The sequence below is a fragment of the Equus caballus genome, chromosome 14 (assembly GCF_041296265.1).
Source record: "Equus caballus isolate H_3958 breed thoroughbred chromosome 14, TB-T2T, whole genome shotgun sequence".
Taxonomy (NCBI): Eukaryota; Metazoa; Chordata; class Mammalia; order Perissodactyla; family Equidae; genus Equus; species Equus caballus.
This window is the reverse complement of record NC_091697.1, coordinates 13,783,828-13,799,521: the sequence shown is the minus strand read 5'-3', so window position 1 is coordinate 13,799,521 and position 15,694 is coordinate 13,783,828. Positions and strand designations below refer to the sequence as shown.

General features: G+C 40.4%; 2 protein-coding genes and 1 long non-coding RNA gene across 43 annotated transcripts in view; 1 reads left to right on the top strand and 2 right to left on the bottom strand.

Moving 5' to 3' along the window:
* LOC138917406 (olfactory receptor 2AE1-like) overlaps positions 1-13,148 on the top strand; it is a 407,962-nt gene extending 394,814 nt beyond the window's left edge. For all 40 annotated transcript variants that reach the window (XM_070233603.1, XM_070233642.1, XM_070233636.1 and 37 more), the window contains one exon: positions 6,722-13,148. In XM_070233603.1, the coding sequence (XP_070089704.1) occupies positions 6,739-7,674 (936 nt within the window). In that variant the 5' untranslated portion in view covers positions 6,722-6,738 and the 3' untranslated portion in view covers positions 7,675-13,148. The remainder of the gene's footprint in view (positions 1-6,721) is intronic.
* Positions 1-15,694, bottom strand: part of LOC138917407 (odorant-binding protein 2b-like) — a 64,767-nt gene that overhangs the window by 36,111 nt on the left and 12,962 nt on the right. The window lies entirely within an intron of this gene.
* The window catches only part of LOC138917408 (uncharacterized), a 38,855-nt gene that overhangs the window by 11,595 nt on the left and 11,566 nt on the right, over positions 1-15,694 (bottom strand). Inside the window, exon 2 of one of the 2 annotated variants that reach the window (XR_011425365.1) lies at positions 692-773. This is a non-coding gene — a long non-coding RNA (uncharacterized lncRNA). Of the gene's footprint in view, positions 1-691; positions 790-15,694 lie in introns of those variants that run through there. The other variant, XR_011425364.1, reaches the window with a different exon arrangement.

Genomic DNA, 15,694 nt, shown 5'->3' with positions numbered 1-15,694 from the left:
GGGCAGGTGTGAAGCCAGAAGTACCTTTTCTCCTCCTGTAGCCTCTGGTTGTTGTTGTGGGTAAGTGTGATTTTTGAAACCTCGCATCAGGGCACCACTGCCTCTGCCAGTGGTATCTGCATTTTGAATGCAGCCCTTGATGTTGAAAGACCAGGGTCAGAGTCATTGCTGCCTGGGGAAACGGAGGGGGCTCGTTCACTGGCACTGCTGTGTTGCCTGCAGTCTCAGGGCATGGGCGCCCCCCACCATCGTGGGGGGTGGGGTAGGGCTAAACCGAATGTCATTGTTCTTCCTGCAGTCTCTGGTCACTGGCCCGCGCTGGTGAGCATTTTGAAATCTCAGGTCAGAGCACCACCACCCTTGCTGTGGATATCTGTGCTGTGGATGCTGTACCCACGGCTGGAAACACCAGAGCCACTGTCAGAGAGAGAGAGAGGGAGCTGGGTCGCTGGCACTGCTGTGTGTCCTGAAGCCTCAGGTCGTGTGCACGACCCACCACTGCTGGGACAAAGAGGGGCTATGCAACAAGCACCATGCCTGCTCCTGTAGCCTCAGGCTGCTGATGCATGCAGCTGTGCTCCTCAGGTTAGGACACCAGAACCACCGCTGGCAGCATACACATTTTGTATTGCCACTGCCTTCGGAGGGGGAGGGGGCTGCTTCCCTAGTTCCATTGCTCTAGCCCACCAACCTTTTGACGTATAGATGCACGGAAGTCTCAGGCATTCTGGTGTTCTTTGCAGCGAGTCCTTTTTTGGTCAATTGATGTCCCACTAGGTGTAACATAAAGTGGACAGACAAAGAGAACAACTGACTTTACCATGATGCAGCTGTCACGTTTCTTTTTTTAAAATTAATTATTTATTTATTTTCTGATGTACATCATAATATATTTCGAATTCTGTGTAGATTACATCGTGTTCACCACCAGAAAATGAATTATAGTCCGTCACCTCACATGGGAGCCTCATCACCCCTATGCCCTCCCCCCTGCCCCCTCCCCCTATGATAACCACCAATCCAATCTCCAATGCTATGTGTTTGTTTGTCATTGTTTTTATCCTTTACTTATGAGGGAGATAATATGGAATTTGAGTTTCTCGCCCTGACTTATTTAACTCAGCATAATACCCTTAAGACCCATCCGTGTTGTCACAAATGGCCAGATTTCATCTTTTCTTATGGCTGAGTAGTAGTCCATCGTGTATAAATACCACATCTTCTTTATCCATTCGTCCCCTGATGGGCACCTAGGTTGCTTCCAAGTCTTGGCTATTGTGTATAACGCTGCAACGAACATGGGGTGCCAGTATCTTTGTGCCTTTGTGTTTTCAAGTTCCTTGGATAAATACCCAGCAGTGGGATAGCTGGATCATATGGTAGATCTATCCTTAATTTTCTGAGGGAACTCCATACTGCTTTCCATAGTGGCTGCACCAGCCTGCACTCCCACCAGCAGTGAACAAGCGCTCCCTTCTCTCCACATCCTCTTCAATATTTGTTGTTTCCTGTCTTGTTAATTATAGCCATTCTGACCAGAGTGAGGTGATCCCTCTTTGTAGTTTTGATTTGCATTTCCCTGATAGCTAATGATGTTATTTTACTTCTGTATCTGAAATCTTTTCACATGTTATATTAATGTAGTGTATAAAATTGGAGTATGACCAACAGCGAGAGTGAGGAATGCTAGCAGTAACTTCCTGCTTCCATTCCTTGACTTCTCTTCTATGATATGGCACATGGGGAAACCTCAAAAGTGTCTTGTGGGTAATAGAGGCTAGATCTTTCTCACTGTCTTCTCACAAGGGTTGGATACAAAAAGAGTACAGAGAACCTGGTTCCAAGATGGAAAAAAGCCAGGGACTCTAGGGAATATTTCTCTCCACGGTTAATTGACCCTTAGAGAAGATGTCCCCATGTTGTCTTCAGAGCCACGTTCATTGAGATAACTAGTTCTCCTGACCTCTACAGACTGAGTCCAGGAAAGCCCTTTGGGAATGCTCATCTCCGTGCATACAAGTGTAATTGGCATCTTGAGTAATGGTTTTCAGAAGAGATTCAGGATGTGTCCTCTGGGTTGGAATCTCTGATGCCATCTACTTAGTGTCTTTGATTTGCCTCAGGTGACATCATCATAGGTCTTCTGGACTATGGCTTGATTCATTTCTCACAGACAGTACTCCTCTTCCCTCACATTTGCCTTGTTTCAGACCAAGTCTCATTCCTGATGAGAAAACATTCATGGAGTCATGAAGGGGCTAATTCTAAAAAGACCAGTGCTAAAGGCAAATTCTGGTTTTATTAAATAGAAAAGGGGGTATAAAGCTAAGAAGAGAGTGCCTTCAACGATTCAAAATAGCAGAAAACACAAAACAGATTTTCTTTTGACTCTAGGCCCATTGATGATTAAGCTGGTGTTAGATGTAGCTTCTTAATCAGGTAACATTAATTGAAATTCTTATTGCCTAAGCTTGCATGGCCAGTTTGGAATGGAGAGGCATCTGAAATATAGGTTTAGAGGCAGCAGAAGCATTTGCATGATTCAAAGACCCAACTAGTAGACGTTAAGGAAGTCCAGTTACTTAATCTATCCTGGCGTGTGCTGATGGAGCTCAAAACCTGAGCATACCTTGCCAGAGCCTTACAGAATTACATGCACTCTTGCTCTTGATGATGGTCTGTCACTAGGATAGTTAGCATAATCAGTGCTGACTGTGGAGGACAATATAGTCTATGCCATTCCACCAGTAAAAAGAGAGTTCCAGGGTTAGAGAAGGAAGTCTGATGAGCACCTCAGAAAAGACTTGTTTGGATGACCAATAGCCAATGTGTGAGTCAGCGTGGGCCTATCCTGGCCTCTCTATTTCACTTCTATACTTGTTCTGCCCACAAGCCTCTGCAGAGGAAATTTCAGGTAAGGTAATGTTGGTGTTTCAGGTATCCATGAAATCCTTTTCAGAAACTGGCGCACACTCTGACATTGTCAGTTTATGTCCTCATTCCTTAAATATGAAGGTGATATTAGTCAGTTCATGAGGAAAGCTGCCTGATGAGGCAGAGGAAAAAAAAGCCAGTTGAGAGCTGCAAATTGGAATGGGAAATTATTATAAAAGCTACCTGGGGCAGAAAGAGAGACGACATGAATCAGATGATGGAAAAGTTACGCTACAGAGATTTACAGAGAAAAATGGGGGAAAAAATGAGGAAAGAGATAGGAAATATATGAATATTTTAGTAAAAGGGAAATGTGTGGATGTCTGGTTAGGGCTGGAGCGATCAGGGGGAATGCGGAAGATTTGGGCCCTTAGTCCACAAGAAGCTGAATTTGAAATAACAGTGTGAGGTGACAGCCAATATAATGATACTAGGCTGCATTAATATGGAGAGAGTTAATACATGTGACTTCTTTCTTATGGTCGAATTATACTTTAAAGAATACGTTCTGTTCTGAATTCTTCACTTTAGAAACTAAGTAGATAGTGTGGAATGCATGGAGAGCTAGCGAAACATTTAGGAGGAAAAACACAAAGAGGGATAGAGTGGATATTTTGAGGATCAATGTAGATTAGTATTTTGCACTAGGCTTCACCATGGCTGCCAACTCTCATTTTGAGAAGTGTGCATATGAGAATTAGATACAGGGCTGATTGGGAGATTTGGTTGATTAAATATTATAATCCTAGTTTTATCAGCCTGATCTATAATTTGAAGGCTCTCAGGTCTACCTAGGACACATATCCTGTTTGTTTTTAAGTACATAAGTACAATGGCTTTATTATGTTTCAACCTGGCACCTATTCATATTTCTTTAAACTATTCTTAACTTCCAAATAAAGACAGTACTGAGTTTTCCTTCCACCTAACATGATAAAGCTTTCCATGTACAATGAAAAACATGTTAACCTTTTCTCAAGAAGAGGATATAAAAGACACTGTGCCTTTCCCCATAAGAGGATACAAAATCCTTTTAGGTTTTTAGGCAAAATTCATTTACTCCTATCTGATTCATACCCCTCCTTTTATGTCATATAACTTAAATACCGAGATATGAATCTAACCATTTTGTTATATCGTATGTTAGAAAAGGTGATGATGGAGAGGATGAAGACAAAAATATTTAGTTAATATATGTGAACCAAACGTTCATATCAAAACAAGGAAGAAAGGGCTGTACTGTTACAGTTTTGTTTTGCAGCAGCTCACATGAGCACGGCTGGTGTTTACAGCTGTCTTCATTCACTCCCCATTTCATATTCCCTTAGTGTGCAGCTGGTCAGCTTCCTTGTCAGGTGAGGTGACACCAACTTCATTCCGGAATGATCTGGGCCCTTAGTAGTCCTGTCTGAATTGGGTGGTTATGGGTTTCCCCTGACTTTCATCACAAAGAGGCTCCCTAGAACATCTCCTGCATTGCAGACATGCTCCTCCTTATCTCCATGGTGTAGTAGCAACTGAATTTCCCCTTGCTACTCAGGATCGGTCACATCAGCCAGTATATAGTACCTCCTTAGCTTGTTGATTCAGTGATATGTGGAGCCAAAAGTGGCAGGGTAGCAGGCTCAATTATCAGTAAATGAAATCCTTGTTGTGTCACCTGGTAGAAAAATACTTCCCTTTGGAACAAAGACCTCTAACGCAGCAGAGCCTAAAAGTGCAGAAACAGGAAGCAAAGATTTTCCTGGTGGATCATAATTATAAATTTTATAGTGAGAGGACTCATTCCCATTTTTACCTATTGATGCCTGGTCCCGAGAAACTGATTGATGGAAGAAACAGCATCAGAAATTAGATGCAGATTAACAGGATTTACTGCATCCTGGAGGACATTGTCCCAGCCATATGAGGTGTTTCCGACCAGCTGTTGCCATAACCGAGTCTTCAAAAGCCCTTTCCACCATCATATTAAGCCAGTTGTTTTAGGAAGATGGAGAATATGCTAAGACCAGTGGATTCCATGAGCATGGGCCCATTCCCACACTTCATTTGCTGTGAAATGAGTTCCTTAGGCAGAAGCAATGTTTCATGGAGTACCACTATGGTGAGTAAAGCATTCTATAGGTCCACAGGTGGTTTTTTGGCAGCAACTGTACGCAAGGAAGGCAAATTTATATCCAGAGTAAGCGTCTATTGTAATAAAAACAAAGCACTGTCCCTTCCACGATGAAAGTTATCCAGTTGACCCACTCTGCCACCAAGTAGCTGGCTGTTCTCCTGGATAGTAATACCGTATCAAGGATGCAATCTTGGTCTCAGTTGCTGGCAGGTTGGGCACCCAACAGTGGAACTTGGTGAGTGGAAGTCCATGTTGCTGAGTCCATGTGTAGCCTTCATCATGTCTTCCATGGCTACCTTGTTTGTGGGTCCATTTGCATGAACAGGAGTGACTGAGGAAGAGTCCTAACTGACATCCACAGAATAGGTTAGCACGTGGATAGGAGGACTCATTCTGTGGACAATAGTAATGGGCATTTCTTCCCTGTTTTTTATGAATGTTTGGCATGATTTTGGTTGTATGCAGGATAGTTATACCATGTTAGGCAGGAGGATGACTTTGTCCTGTTTATTTTGTGATTAAGTGTGCTTTAAGGAGATGTGTATGTGTACCAAATTGACATGGGATGGACTCTGGTCGCTTTGTAATGTGTCAATGTGGCTAGGATGAACTACATTTCCCAGAGTTCCCACGTTTGTGTGTTTCTGGCTAAGAGGAGCCACAGGAAAGATTCTCAGGGAGATGTCGAGGCAGAAGGGAAGCAGCTGCTGTGTTGTTTACAGACCGTAAAGTTGGTGATATGCTGCCTCACCTCACTCTTGTGAAGCAGCATCTGGGCCTGAGATTGGCTCTACCTTGCCCTCAACCTTCCTTTAGCATCTGTGACTTCTGGGCCAGGTGTGTGTGTTCAGCCTCATGAAGAAGGACCCCAGCTTCCACAAGATAGCCATACCACAAATTCCAGAGACAGCAAGAAAGGACATGAATTTCAGTCCACGTTGCAGGGTCACAGCTGAAGCATGTGGGTTCCAGCCTGCAATTGATCTACCACACTTCATACCCATCTTCCCTTCGTGACTGCTTGCCACAAGGCCTATCAATGTCCAGCATCAGACACAAAGGTAACAGCCTCACACAGACTGCTTAACCAGCTTTCACACTTTCACAGGGCCAAATTTCCATACAATCTATTAAATGTATATGTCTACGTATCTATCAATTTCTTAGTGGTTCAGCTTCTCTGGTTAAACCTTGACTGGTATAATAAGCAAAAATAGTATTCATGTATTATTTATACATATAAATATAATATATAGAAAATTTATTGTATACATAAGGATAAAAGTACAAATGTTTACAAAAATATGAAACTGTATATATGTGTTTACATATTTTATAAAAGTGTATTTGTGTGTATATGTACTTATAAAATATATATATAGGTGGTTATATATTTCTTACTTAATGAGGAGAGACTATTGTTTTGAAGTTTGGCACTTAAAGGGGCCAGAAGATTCTAGAATTTCAGAGTGACCATGTTTGTGAAGAGAAATTTGAAGTTCTCACTTTTTCTAAATGGTTACTTCAACAATTTGACCTGTTGTATAATTAGAAATAGAAAAATTTTTCTTCAAAGATTCTTTTGTAGATCAAAAGGTCATATTGTGAGGTATGCTGAACCCCAGTATTTCTGATGTCGCTCTTCCTTTCCACTTCCTGTTTCCCAAGGGACACAGAAAGGGGAGATGTGGCAGAGGAATCAGACCTCCCTGGCAGACTTCATCCTTGAAGGTCTCTTTGATGACTCCCTCACCCACCTTTTTCTTTTCTCCTTGACCCTGATGGTCTTCCTGATTGCAGTGAGTGGCAACACCCTCACCACTCTCCTCATCTGTGCAGATCCCCCGCTTCATACACCCATGTACTTGCTGCTCAGCCAGCTCTCCGTTATGGATCTGATGTATGTCTTCACAACCGTCCCCAAGATGGCTACCAACTACCTATCTGGCAAGAAGTCCATCTCCTTTGCCGGCTGTGTGACCCAGCACTTCCTCTATTTGTCTGTGGCTGGTGCGGAGTGTCTCCTCCTAGCTCTCATGTCCTATGACCGCTATGTTGCCATCTGTCATCCACTGCATTACACTGTTCTCATGAACAGAAGGGTGGGACCGATGATGGCTGTCATGTCATGGTTGGGATCATCCATAAACTCCCTATTTCACACAGTGTCCTTGATGCACTTCCGTTTCTGTGGGCCTCTAAAAAGCCACCCTTTCTATTGTGAGTTTCCAGCTGTTGTGAAGTTGGTACGTGGAGACATTACTGCTTATGAGACCACTGTGTGCGTCAGCAGTGTCCTGCTTCTCCTCCTCCCCATCTTTCCAATTTGTACATCCTGCATCTTCATCCTCCATAGTGTCACTCAGATGCATTCAGCTGGGGGTAAGAGAAATGCCTTTGCCACTTGGAGCTCTCACCTCACTGTGGTTTCCCTCTGGTTTGGTGCCTACATATTCTCATATATGAGGCCCAGGTCCAAGCGCACACCATTGCAAGGCGAAGTTGGTTCTGTGTTCTATAGTATCGTTACTCCCACACTGAATCCTTTAATGTATACTCTCTGGAATAAGAATGTAGCGAAGGCTCTGAGGAGAGTGCTGGGGAGAGATGTTATCACTTAAAGACAGCAATTGCAGTTGCTCTGAGTGTAAGAGAGGAATGGGATAACCTCCTCGGATTGATCTGGGCAAGCCCCTAAGAGTTTTCAAGGGTCCATATCCCTGATGACTGCTGCATAAATGAAGTGGTCAACACACAATTCCAGTCTTCTAACTTGGTCTCAGGCCTCCAAGCACTATAGAGTACTTACCTTAGTCCATTCGGGCTGCTGTTACAAAAATACCATAGACTGGGTGGGTTAAACAACAAACATTAATTTTTCACCATTCTAGACACTGAGAAGCCCAAGATCAAGTCTTGAAAGTGGTAGACCCTGTTTCATTTCCTTTTTATCTCTTTTTAAATGTAAGCTTGCCCTAATGTGTTTCCCTGAGTAACCTATCCAAATGGCACTCACCCTTCTCTGTCCCCTGCATCCACGTTGTAACCCTTCTTTGCATGATTTTGCACTGTATTGTTATATTATATTTTTTGTCTGTTTTACTAGAATGTAAGCTCCCTGATGGCTAGGACTTTGTTTGGGTTACTATTGTCTCACCAGAGACAATAAAACAGCCTGACATGAAAGAAGTGATCAATGAGTATTTGTTACATGGATAAATAAGTGACAGGACATAGATTGCTTTACTATCCCCATGACATTAATGAAGTCTCATTCAGAGAGGGGAAGAGACCTAAAAATGTATAACACAATTGATGACTTTGTAAGACTCATTTTGTGTCAGATATTCAGGGATTAATACCAGTCAAATTCAGAGGGCTAATATCTCCATGAACTTTCCTGAGGTGTAGTAGTCTGAGGGATGCCAAAATGAGGGACAAATTTCTATATCATACTACCTCTCCTAGATAAAAATGTCAGGAAGCCCTGGGACCTTCTTCAGAAGAATGACCCTTAAGGTTTGACAGCACAGCTGTACTCTCTTTGACAAGTAAGTATCTTCCCTTTGAGAAACAGCTTTTGGCATTTTGTAACCAGGTGAGCCAATGATCATGAGTTGGGTGTCATCTCAACCACCTAGCCCTAAGGTTGAATTTACCCTGTAACACTCCACAACCAGGGGGAATTAATATTTACAGAAACTGGGCCTGGGTGGTTTCTGAAGGCACAAGGGTGTTGCATACACAGCCGGCTCACAATCCCAGTTAGAGACAGGGGATTGTTCCTCAGCTACCTCTCCCTCGACACACGCAACTATGACGTTGTCAGGAATCCTATAAAATCATTGGAGAATGAAACAATCTAAGTGAAGAGTACGGATGGTTATTTGTGTATTTCTGGCATGTGCCAAAGTAAATAATACAGTTTTTATGTGGGCTCCTTTTGAAAAGAGATATAAAACTATGTTATTGTAATCATTGTTTATATGTTCTGGATATTAACTGCTTAGCCAATGGATGGTTCACAAATATTTTATCTCATTCCATAGTTTGTCTTTTCCCTCTGTTGGTTGTGTCTTCTGATGAACAGAACTTTTAAATGTTGATGTATTCCAATTTATCTACTTTTACTTTTGTTGTCTGTGCTTTTTGTGTCATATCCAAGAGGCCATTGGCAAACCATGAAGCTTCACCCCCAGATTTTCTTAAGCATTTTACAATTTTGGCTCTTACATTAGATTTTGGATATATTTTCAGTTAACTTTTGTATATATTGTGTCAGGTAAGGGTCCAAATTCATTCCATTTACAAAAAGAATCAAAAAGTATAAAATATCTAGGAATTAACTTAACCAATGAATTGATAGAGTTGTCCAGAGAAAATAGAAAACACTGCTTAAAGAAATTAAGGAGACATAAATAACTGAGAAGATATTCCGGGTTCAGGTTTGTAACACTTACTGCTATTATGATGTCCATACTACTGAAAGTGACCTACAGAATCAATGCAATCTTTACCAGAATCCCACTGGAATTTATTCAGGAAAGAAAAACCTATCCTAAAATGCATATGGAATCAAGGGACCTCAAATAGCCAAAACAGTCCTGAAAGAGAATAAAGCTGTGGGACTCCCAGTTCCTGATTTCGAGACTTTAATTCAAAAGCATGGTGATCAAAACAGTGCAGCCCTGGCATAAAGACAGGCATATCAACAAACGGAACTGAACAGAGAGCTCAAATACGAACCTTCACCTATATGGGCAAATGATTTTCAACAAGGGGGCAAGGTCATTCAATAGGGAAAGGACAGTTTGTTTCGCTAAATGGTGCTAGGAAAACTGGACATGCAAAAGAATGAAGTTGGACGCTTACTTTACACCATATACAAAAATAACTGAAAATGTATCAAAAAGTAAAACGTAATAGCTAAAACTACAAAACTGATAGAAGAAATCATAGAAGAAAATGTTTATGACATTGTATTTGCCCATTGATTTCTTGGATATGATAGAAAAACACAGGCCACAGAAGTAAAAAGAGATAAATTGGACAACATCAAAATTTACAGTTCTGTTAAGCACAGGACACAATCAGGAGAGTGAAAAGACCACCTATGGAATGAGATAAAATATTTGTAAACCAACTGTCTGATATATATATCCAAATATATAAAAATGACTACAACTCAAAAGCAGCAATAAAACAACCTGATTAAAAAATGATCAAGGAATTGTCTAGACATTTCTCCAAACAAGTTGTACAAATGGCCGACAGTCACATGAAAATATGTGCAGCATCACTAATCTTTAGGGATATGATTAGGAAAAATCAGCTCATATTGGATTAAAGACTTAAAAGTAAGACCTGCAACCATAAAATCTTTAGAAGAAAACATAGGGGATAAGCTCTGGGACATTAGTCTTGATAATGATGTTTTGGGTTTAATACCAAAAGCAGAAGCAACAAGAAAAGCAAAACTAAACAACTGGGACTACATCAAACTAAAGGACTTCTGCACAGCATGTGACACCACCAACAAAATGAAAAGATAACCTAGAAAATGAGAGAAATATTTTCAAATAATAAATCTGAAAATTAGTTACTATCAAAAACACACAAAGAACTCATACAACTCAATAGCAATACACCCCAGATAAATGCAAATGAAAACTACAATGAGATACCACCTCATGCCTGAAGAATGGCTTGTTAAAAAGACAAGAAATAACAAGTGTTGGAGAGGATGTGGAAAAAGAGAATCAATGCGCACTGTTGGTGGGAATGTAGACTGGCACATCCACCATCGAAAACAGAGTGGAGATTCCTCAAAAAATACAAATAGAATCACCATATGATCCAGCAATTCTATTCCTGGGTATATATTCAAAGGAAGTGAAATCACTATCTTGAAAAGATGTCTGCATCCCCATGTTCACTGTAGTGTTATTTATAATAGACAAGACATGGAAACTACTGAAGCGTCCATCTATGGATGAATGGATACAGAAAATGTAATATATATATATATACAATGGGATATTAGTCAGCCATAAAAAGGAAGGAAATTCTGACATTTGTGACAACAGGGATGGACCTTGAGGGTGTTATATTAAGTGAAATAAGCCAGACAAAGAAAGACAAATACTGTGCAATTTCACTTATATGAGGAATCTAAAGAAATGGAACTCAAAGATACAGAGAAGAGATTGATGGTTGCCAGAGCTGGGGGTGAAGGTGGTCAAAAGTTAGAAACTTTCAGTTGTAAGATCAATAAATTCTGGGGATGCAATATACAGCATTGTGACTATAGTTAACAATGCCATATTGGGGGGCTGGCCTGAGGGCATAGTGGTTAAGTTCACATGCTCCGCTTTGGTGGTCCAGGGTTCACCAGTTTGGATCCTGGGTATGGACCTAGTACCGCTCATCAAGCCATGCTGAGGTAGCGTCCAACGTAGAAGAAGTAGAAGGACATAATATACAACAATGTACTGGGGTTTTGGGAAGAAAAACGAAAAAAGATAAATATTGGGAACAGATGTTAGCTCAGGGCCAATCTTCCTCACCAAAAAGCACACACACAACACGAAATACCATATTGAATATTTGAAAGCTGCTAAGAGAATAGACTATCAAAGTTCTTATTCTGACACATGCTACAACATGGATGAACCTTGAGGAAAATATGCTAAGTGCAATATGCCATCCGTGAAAAGACACATACTATATGATTCCAATTATAGGAGATGCACAGAGTAGTAAAATTCATAGAGATAGAAAGTAGAATAGTGGTTGTCAGGGGCTGGGGAAGGAGGGTTTGAGGAATTGTTCCATGAGTACAGAGTTTCATTTTCAGAAAATGAAAAGACTAAAATTTGTTGCACACAATGTGAAAGTACTTAAAAGTACTGAATCATACAATTAAAATGGTTAAGATGGTAAATTTTGTTATGCGTATTTTATCACATTTAAAAATTTTATGTACAAAGCACAGACAGGGCACTCTCATAATTAATGAGATATTTGTTTGGATCGCAACTCGACTTTTGGTGGTGAACACAAGGTAGCCTATATAGAAGTCAAAATATAATGATACAATTGAAATTTATATAATGCTATAAATCACTTTTACCTCAATAAAAAGATAAAGTTCATATGAAATATTAAAAAAAGTATGATCAGAAATGTACCACCAACATAAATTTTTTTTTCTGCTTTATCTCCCCAACCCCCCCCAACCCCGTACACAGCTGCATATCATAGTTGCATGTCCTTCTAGTTGTGGGATTAAATTTTAACAGATAAAATCTTTAGGAACATTTCCACTAAAACCAAGAGCAATAAAAGCTCACAATTATGACTACTGTTGGACATTGTACTAGAGAATCTTGCCAATGCAATAAGAAAGCAATAAGGATAAAGCTTGAGCAGAAAGAATCATTTTATTGTTTTTCACAGCTTAGAAGTCCAAGACAATCAACTTACAAATCAATGGAAGCAACAAGTAACCTCCAGAAATGTACGACAAACAATACACTATGTAACAACCCAAATGACCAGTCCGAAATAGAATAAAACATTGATAAATAAAGTGAAAATGGTGAGATAAATGGGGATAAAACACATTCTTGAATGGGAAACATTTTATTGCAAAGAAGTCAGTTCTTAATAAAATTAGTCTTTAAGTTCAATAAATTTGAATCTGAATCTCTTAATGTGTATTATGGACTTTGCCAAAACAATTCTAAAAGTCAAATCAAGGAGAAAATTTGTAAGAATGAACGCAAGATAACTGAAAAAGAGCAGCAAGCAAGAACAGGTGCTATCAGCTGTCAGAACATGCTCTGAAATAGAGAAAGTGAAAACAGTGTGGTATTCATTCAGGGAAAGAATCAATGAAAGAACAGTGAGTCCAGAACACAGATTTATATACAGGAATCTGATACTAATAACCGTGACATTCCAAACCAGGAGAAGATGTTAGAACATGTAGCTACCCATGGCAGGATGTGGGGCAAGAACTCTTTAAGGTATCATATAATTTTCAAGCTTTCTAAATGTTTCATGAAGTCCGTGAATTAAAATCTTGTATTTATTTTCTGTGAGAGTTTGTTTTACCACTTAATCCTGGCAGGGTGTTCCTATCTGGCTTCAGCAGAATATTATAGCACTTGGGGGCAAAGATGCATCGTAGTAGCCCAGCACTGGAAGCCAAGATAGAAAAGATCTCTGCAGCTACCATGCTCTTCCCCTTGGTGCTTGTATACGGGGGAGAAAGGTGATCCAGACACCACAGAACACCAAAATGCTGAATGTCAGGTACTTGGCTTCACTGAAATTGTCAGGAGTCTGCTGGCCAGAGAAGCCAAGGTGAAGCTCACGAGGGCCAAGGAACCCAAGTATCCTAAGGAAAGGTAGAAATGATGACAGAGCCCTTTTTGCACACATGATAAGGAGCGTAGGCTCAGAATGTGCATCTAGGTGAACAAAAGGGAGAAAATCACTTGAATCGATGAGCAGATGGGAATGATGGAATTATGTGCCCCTGACAGCATCCACTGCCTTATCTTTCTCCCTGGTGTTGTGATCTTGAAAGCCAGAACTACAGCGATGGTTTTATCCAAAATCTGGAAACAGCTACAGTCCACATGACTCCAATGTCATTTGTTGCAGGATGCAAGTGGAAGTGTTGGGATGGCCCTTGAAGAGCAAGGAGCACAGGAAGCAGAGGATGAGGCATTTGAGAAGGATGTAACTGAGAGACTGGTTATTAGCTTTGACTGTGAGGGTGTCCCTGTACTTCAGAAAAATCCTAAGAACCACAGATCTTAGGGCAGACAGACAAAGGGCTGCACAGGCAAGTACCATCCCCAGAGGATCTTCGTAGGCCAATAAGGTCACAGTCTTTAAGAGGCAATGACCTTGATTACGATTTGGGTATTGATTGTCTGGATATGTCATACATTGCTTCATACCTAGCAAGAAAAGCAAAGTGCCGTTAACTTGGGTTCAGTGATTCTCATGAGCCCCAGAATACTCACATTTGGACAAATTGCTATAATTAGACACCAAACTAAAGAATGTTATAGGAAGAAAAATTCCAAGTTAATGCTGTCTATTTTTTTCTTGCTATATCAAAGGCCAAGGAGCCCTAACATCATCTCTTTTGTTCATCTTCCAGACACAGAGGAACAAGTTTTAACTTACAAATAAAAATTACACCCATCTATACCACTTAAATAGAGGTAGGATTGCACATATCCTGGATTCATTCACTCAAAGGAAAGCATTTATTGATAACCTCTAGTGACGCATGGAGCTTCCAAAGTTTTGCAGATATAGAGATGGCCAAGACGTAAACTGTCACTTAAGCTTCAAAATTGCATTAATTCTGATAGCCAAATAATTAAAAAACATCTCCTATTCATTATAGCTTCTACTATTTCTGTTCAGATTTGAATCCCTTCTATTTTAACAAGACAACTCCCTAACGAGTCACCCTATCTTCTGTCTTGAAGCCCTCTTACGTCTCATCAACTCAATTGTACTAATTAAGGTTTCTATTATTTAAACCCATTCACGTACCTTTCTCGCTTAAAATGCCACAATTATTCTCACATTTGTAAAGAAACAAGTCTCAAACATTAGTGCATATTAGAATCACCTGGAGGGCTTGTTAAAGCAGAGTGCTGGCCCACACTATCAGAGTTCCTGATTTGGAAACTCAGAATTTACATCTCTAATAAGCTCCCAAGTGATGCTGATGCTGTTGGTATAGATACTACACTTTGAGACCCACCATTCTAGGTGGAATCCAAACTCCTAGCAATGCACAAAAGGTCCATTATTATCTAGGTTCTACCTACCTCTCCTGTAGCAACTTTTTTGTGAGGGATTGGATAGCAAGGATAAAGGAACAAATTTTAATGTGCGCGGGTGCTATCCCAAGCAATTTACTTGACAGATGAAAAAATATATCTCAATTCTCCCACAGTCTGTGAGGTAGCTAGACAGTATCGACTCATTTTTCAGAGAAAATAATTGAGGCTTAAAGAGCTTCAGTAACGCACCTGAGATCTTGGAGATAGTGAAGGCTGGGCTGGGATCCAGACTTCAGAGCAGGAGGTCAGACTAGGGTGAGGGAAGTGAGATCCCAGAGGTGCAAAATTTAAGGAAGCACTCACTTTCAGGTGCCAACCCCGCCCTTGCCTGACCCTGAGAGTGAGTGCCTCCTTAAATTTTGTCACCCAGGCACCTCACCTACCTTTCCCTAGTCCTGGCTCTACTCAAGACTGTCTGACTTCAAAGCAGATGATCTTCCCATTACATGCCTTTTGCTAAATTTAATGTTCATCACCACCTTTTCTCTTAAAAAGTTGTAATTCTCATAAAATTATAGGGTTTAGATAAATTTCTGTATTTTGATACTTTTTCTCAAGAGGAGTTCCTATAGGTTTAAGTTCATAAATTTAATTCACCACTAAAAAGAAAACTGTAGGCCAACCTCATTTATGAAAACGCTAAATCCTTAAATAAAATATTAGATAATGTATTCAGGTCCATTAAAAAGTAACACATCACAATTAGGGCTTTTTAAATGCTTTAATGGAAGAACTTGAAAGAACATTCAACTTACAATGA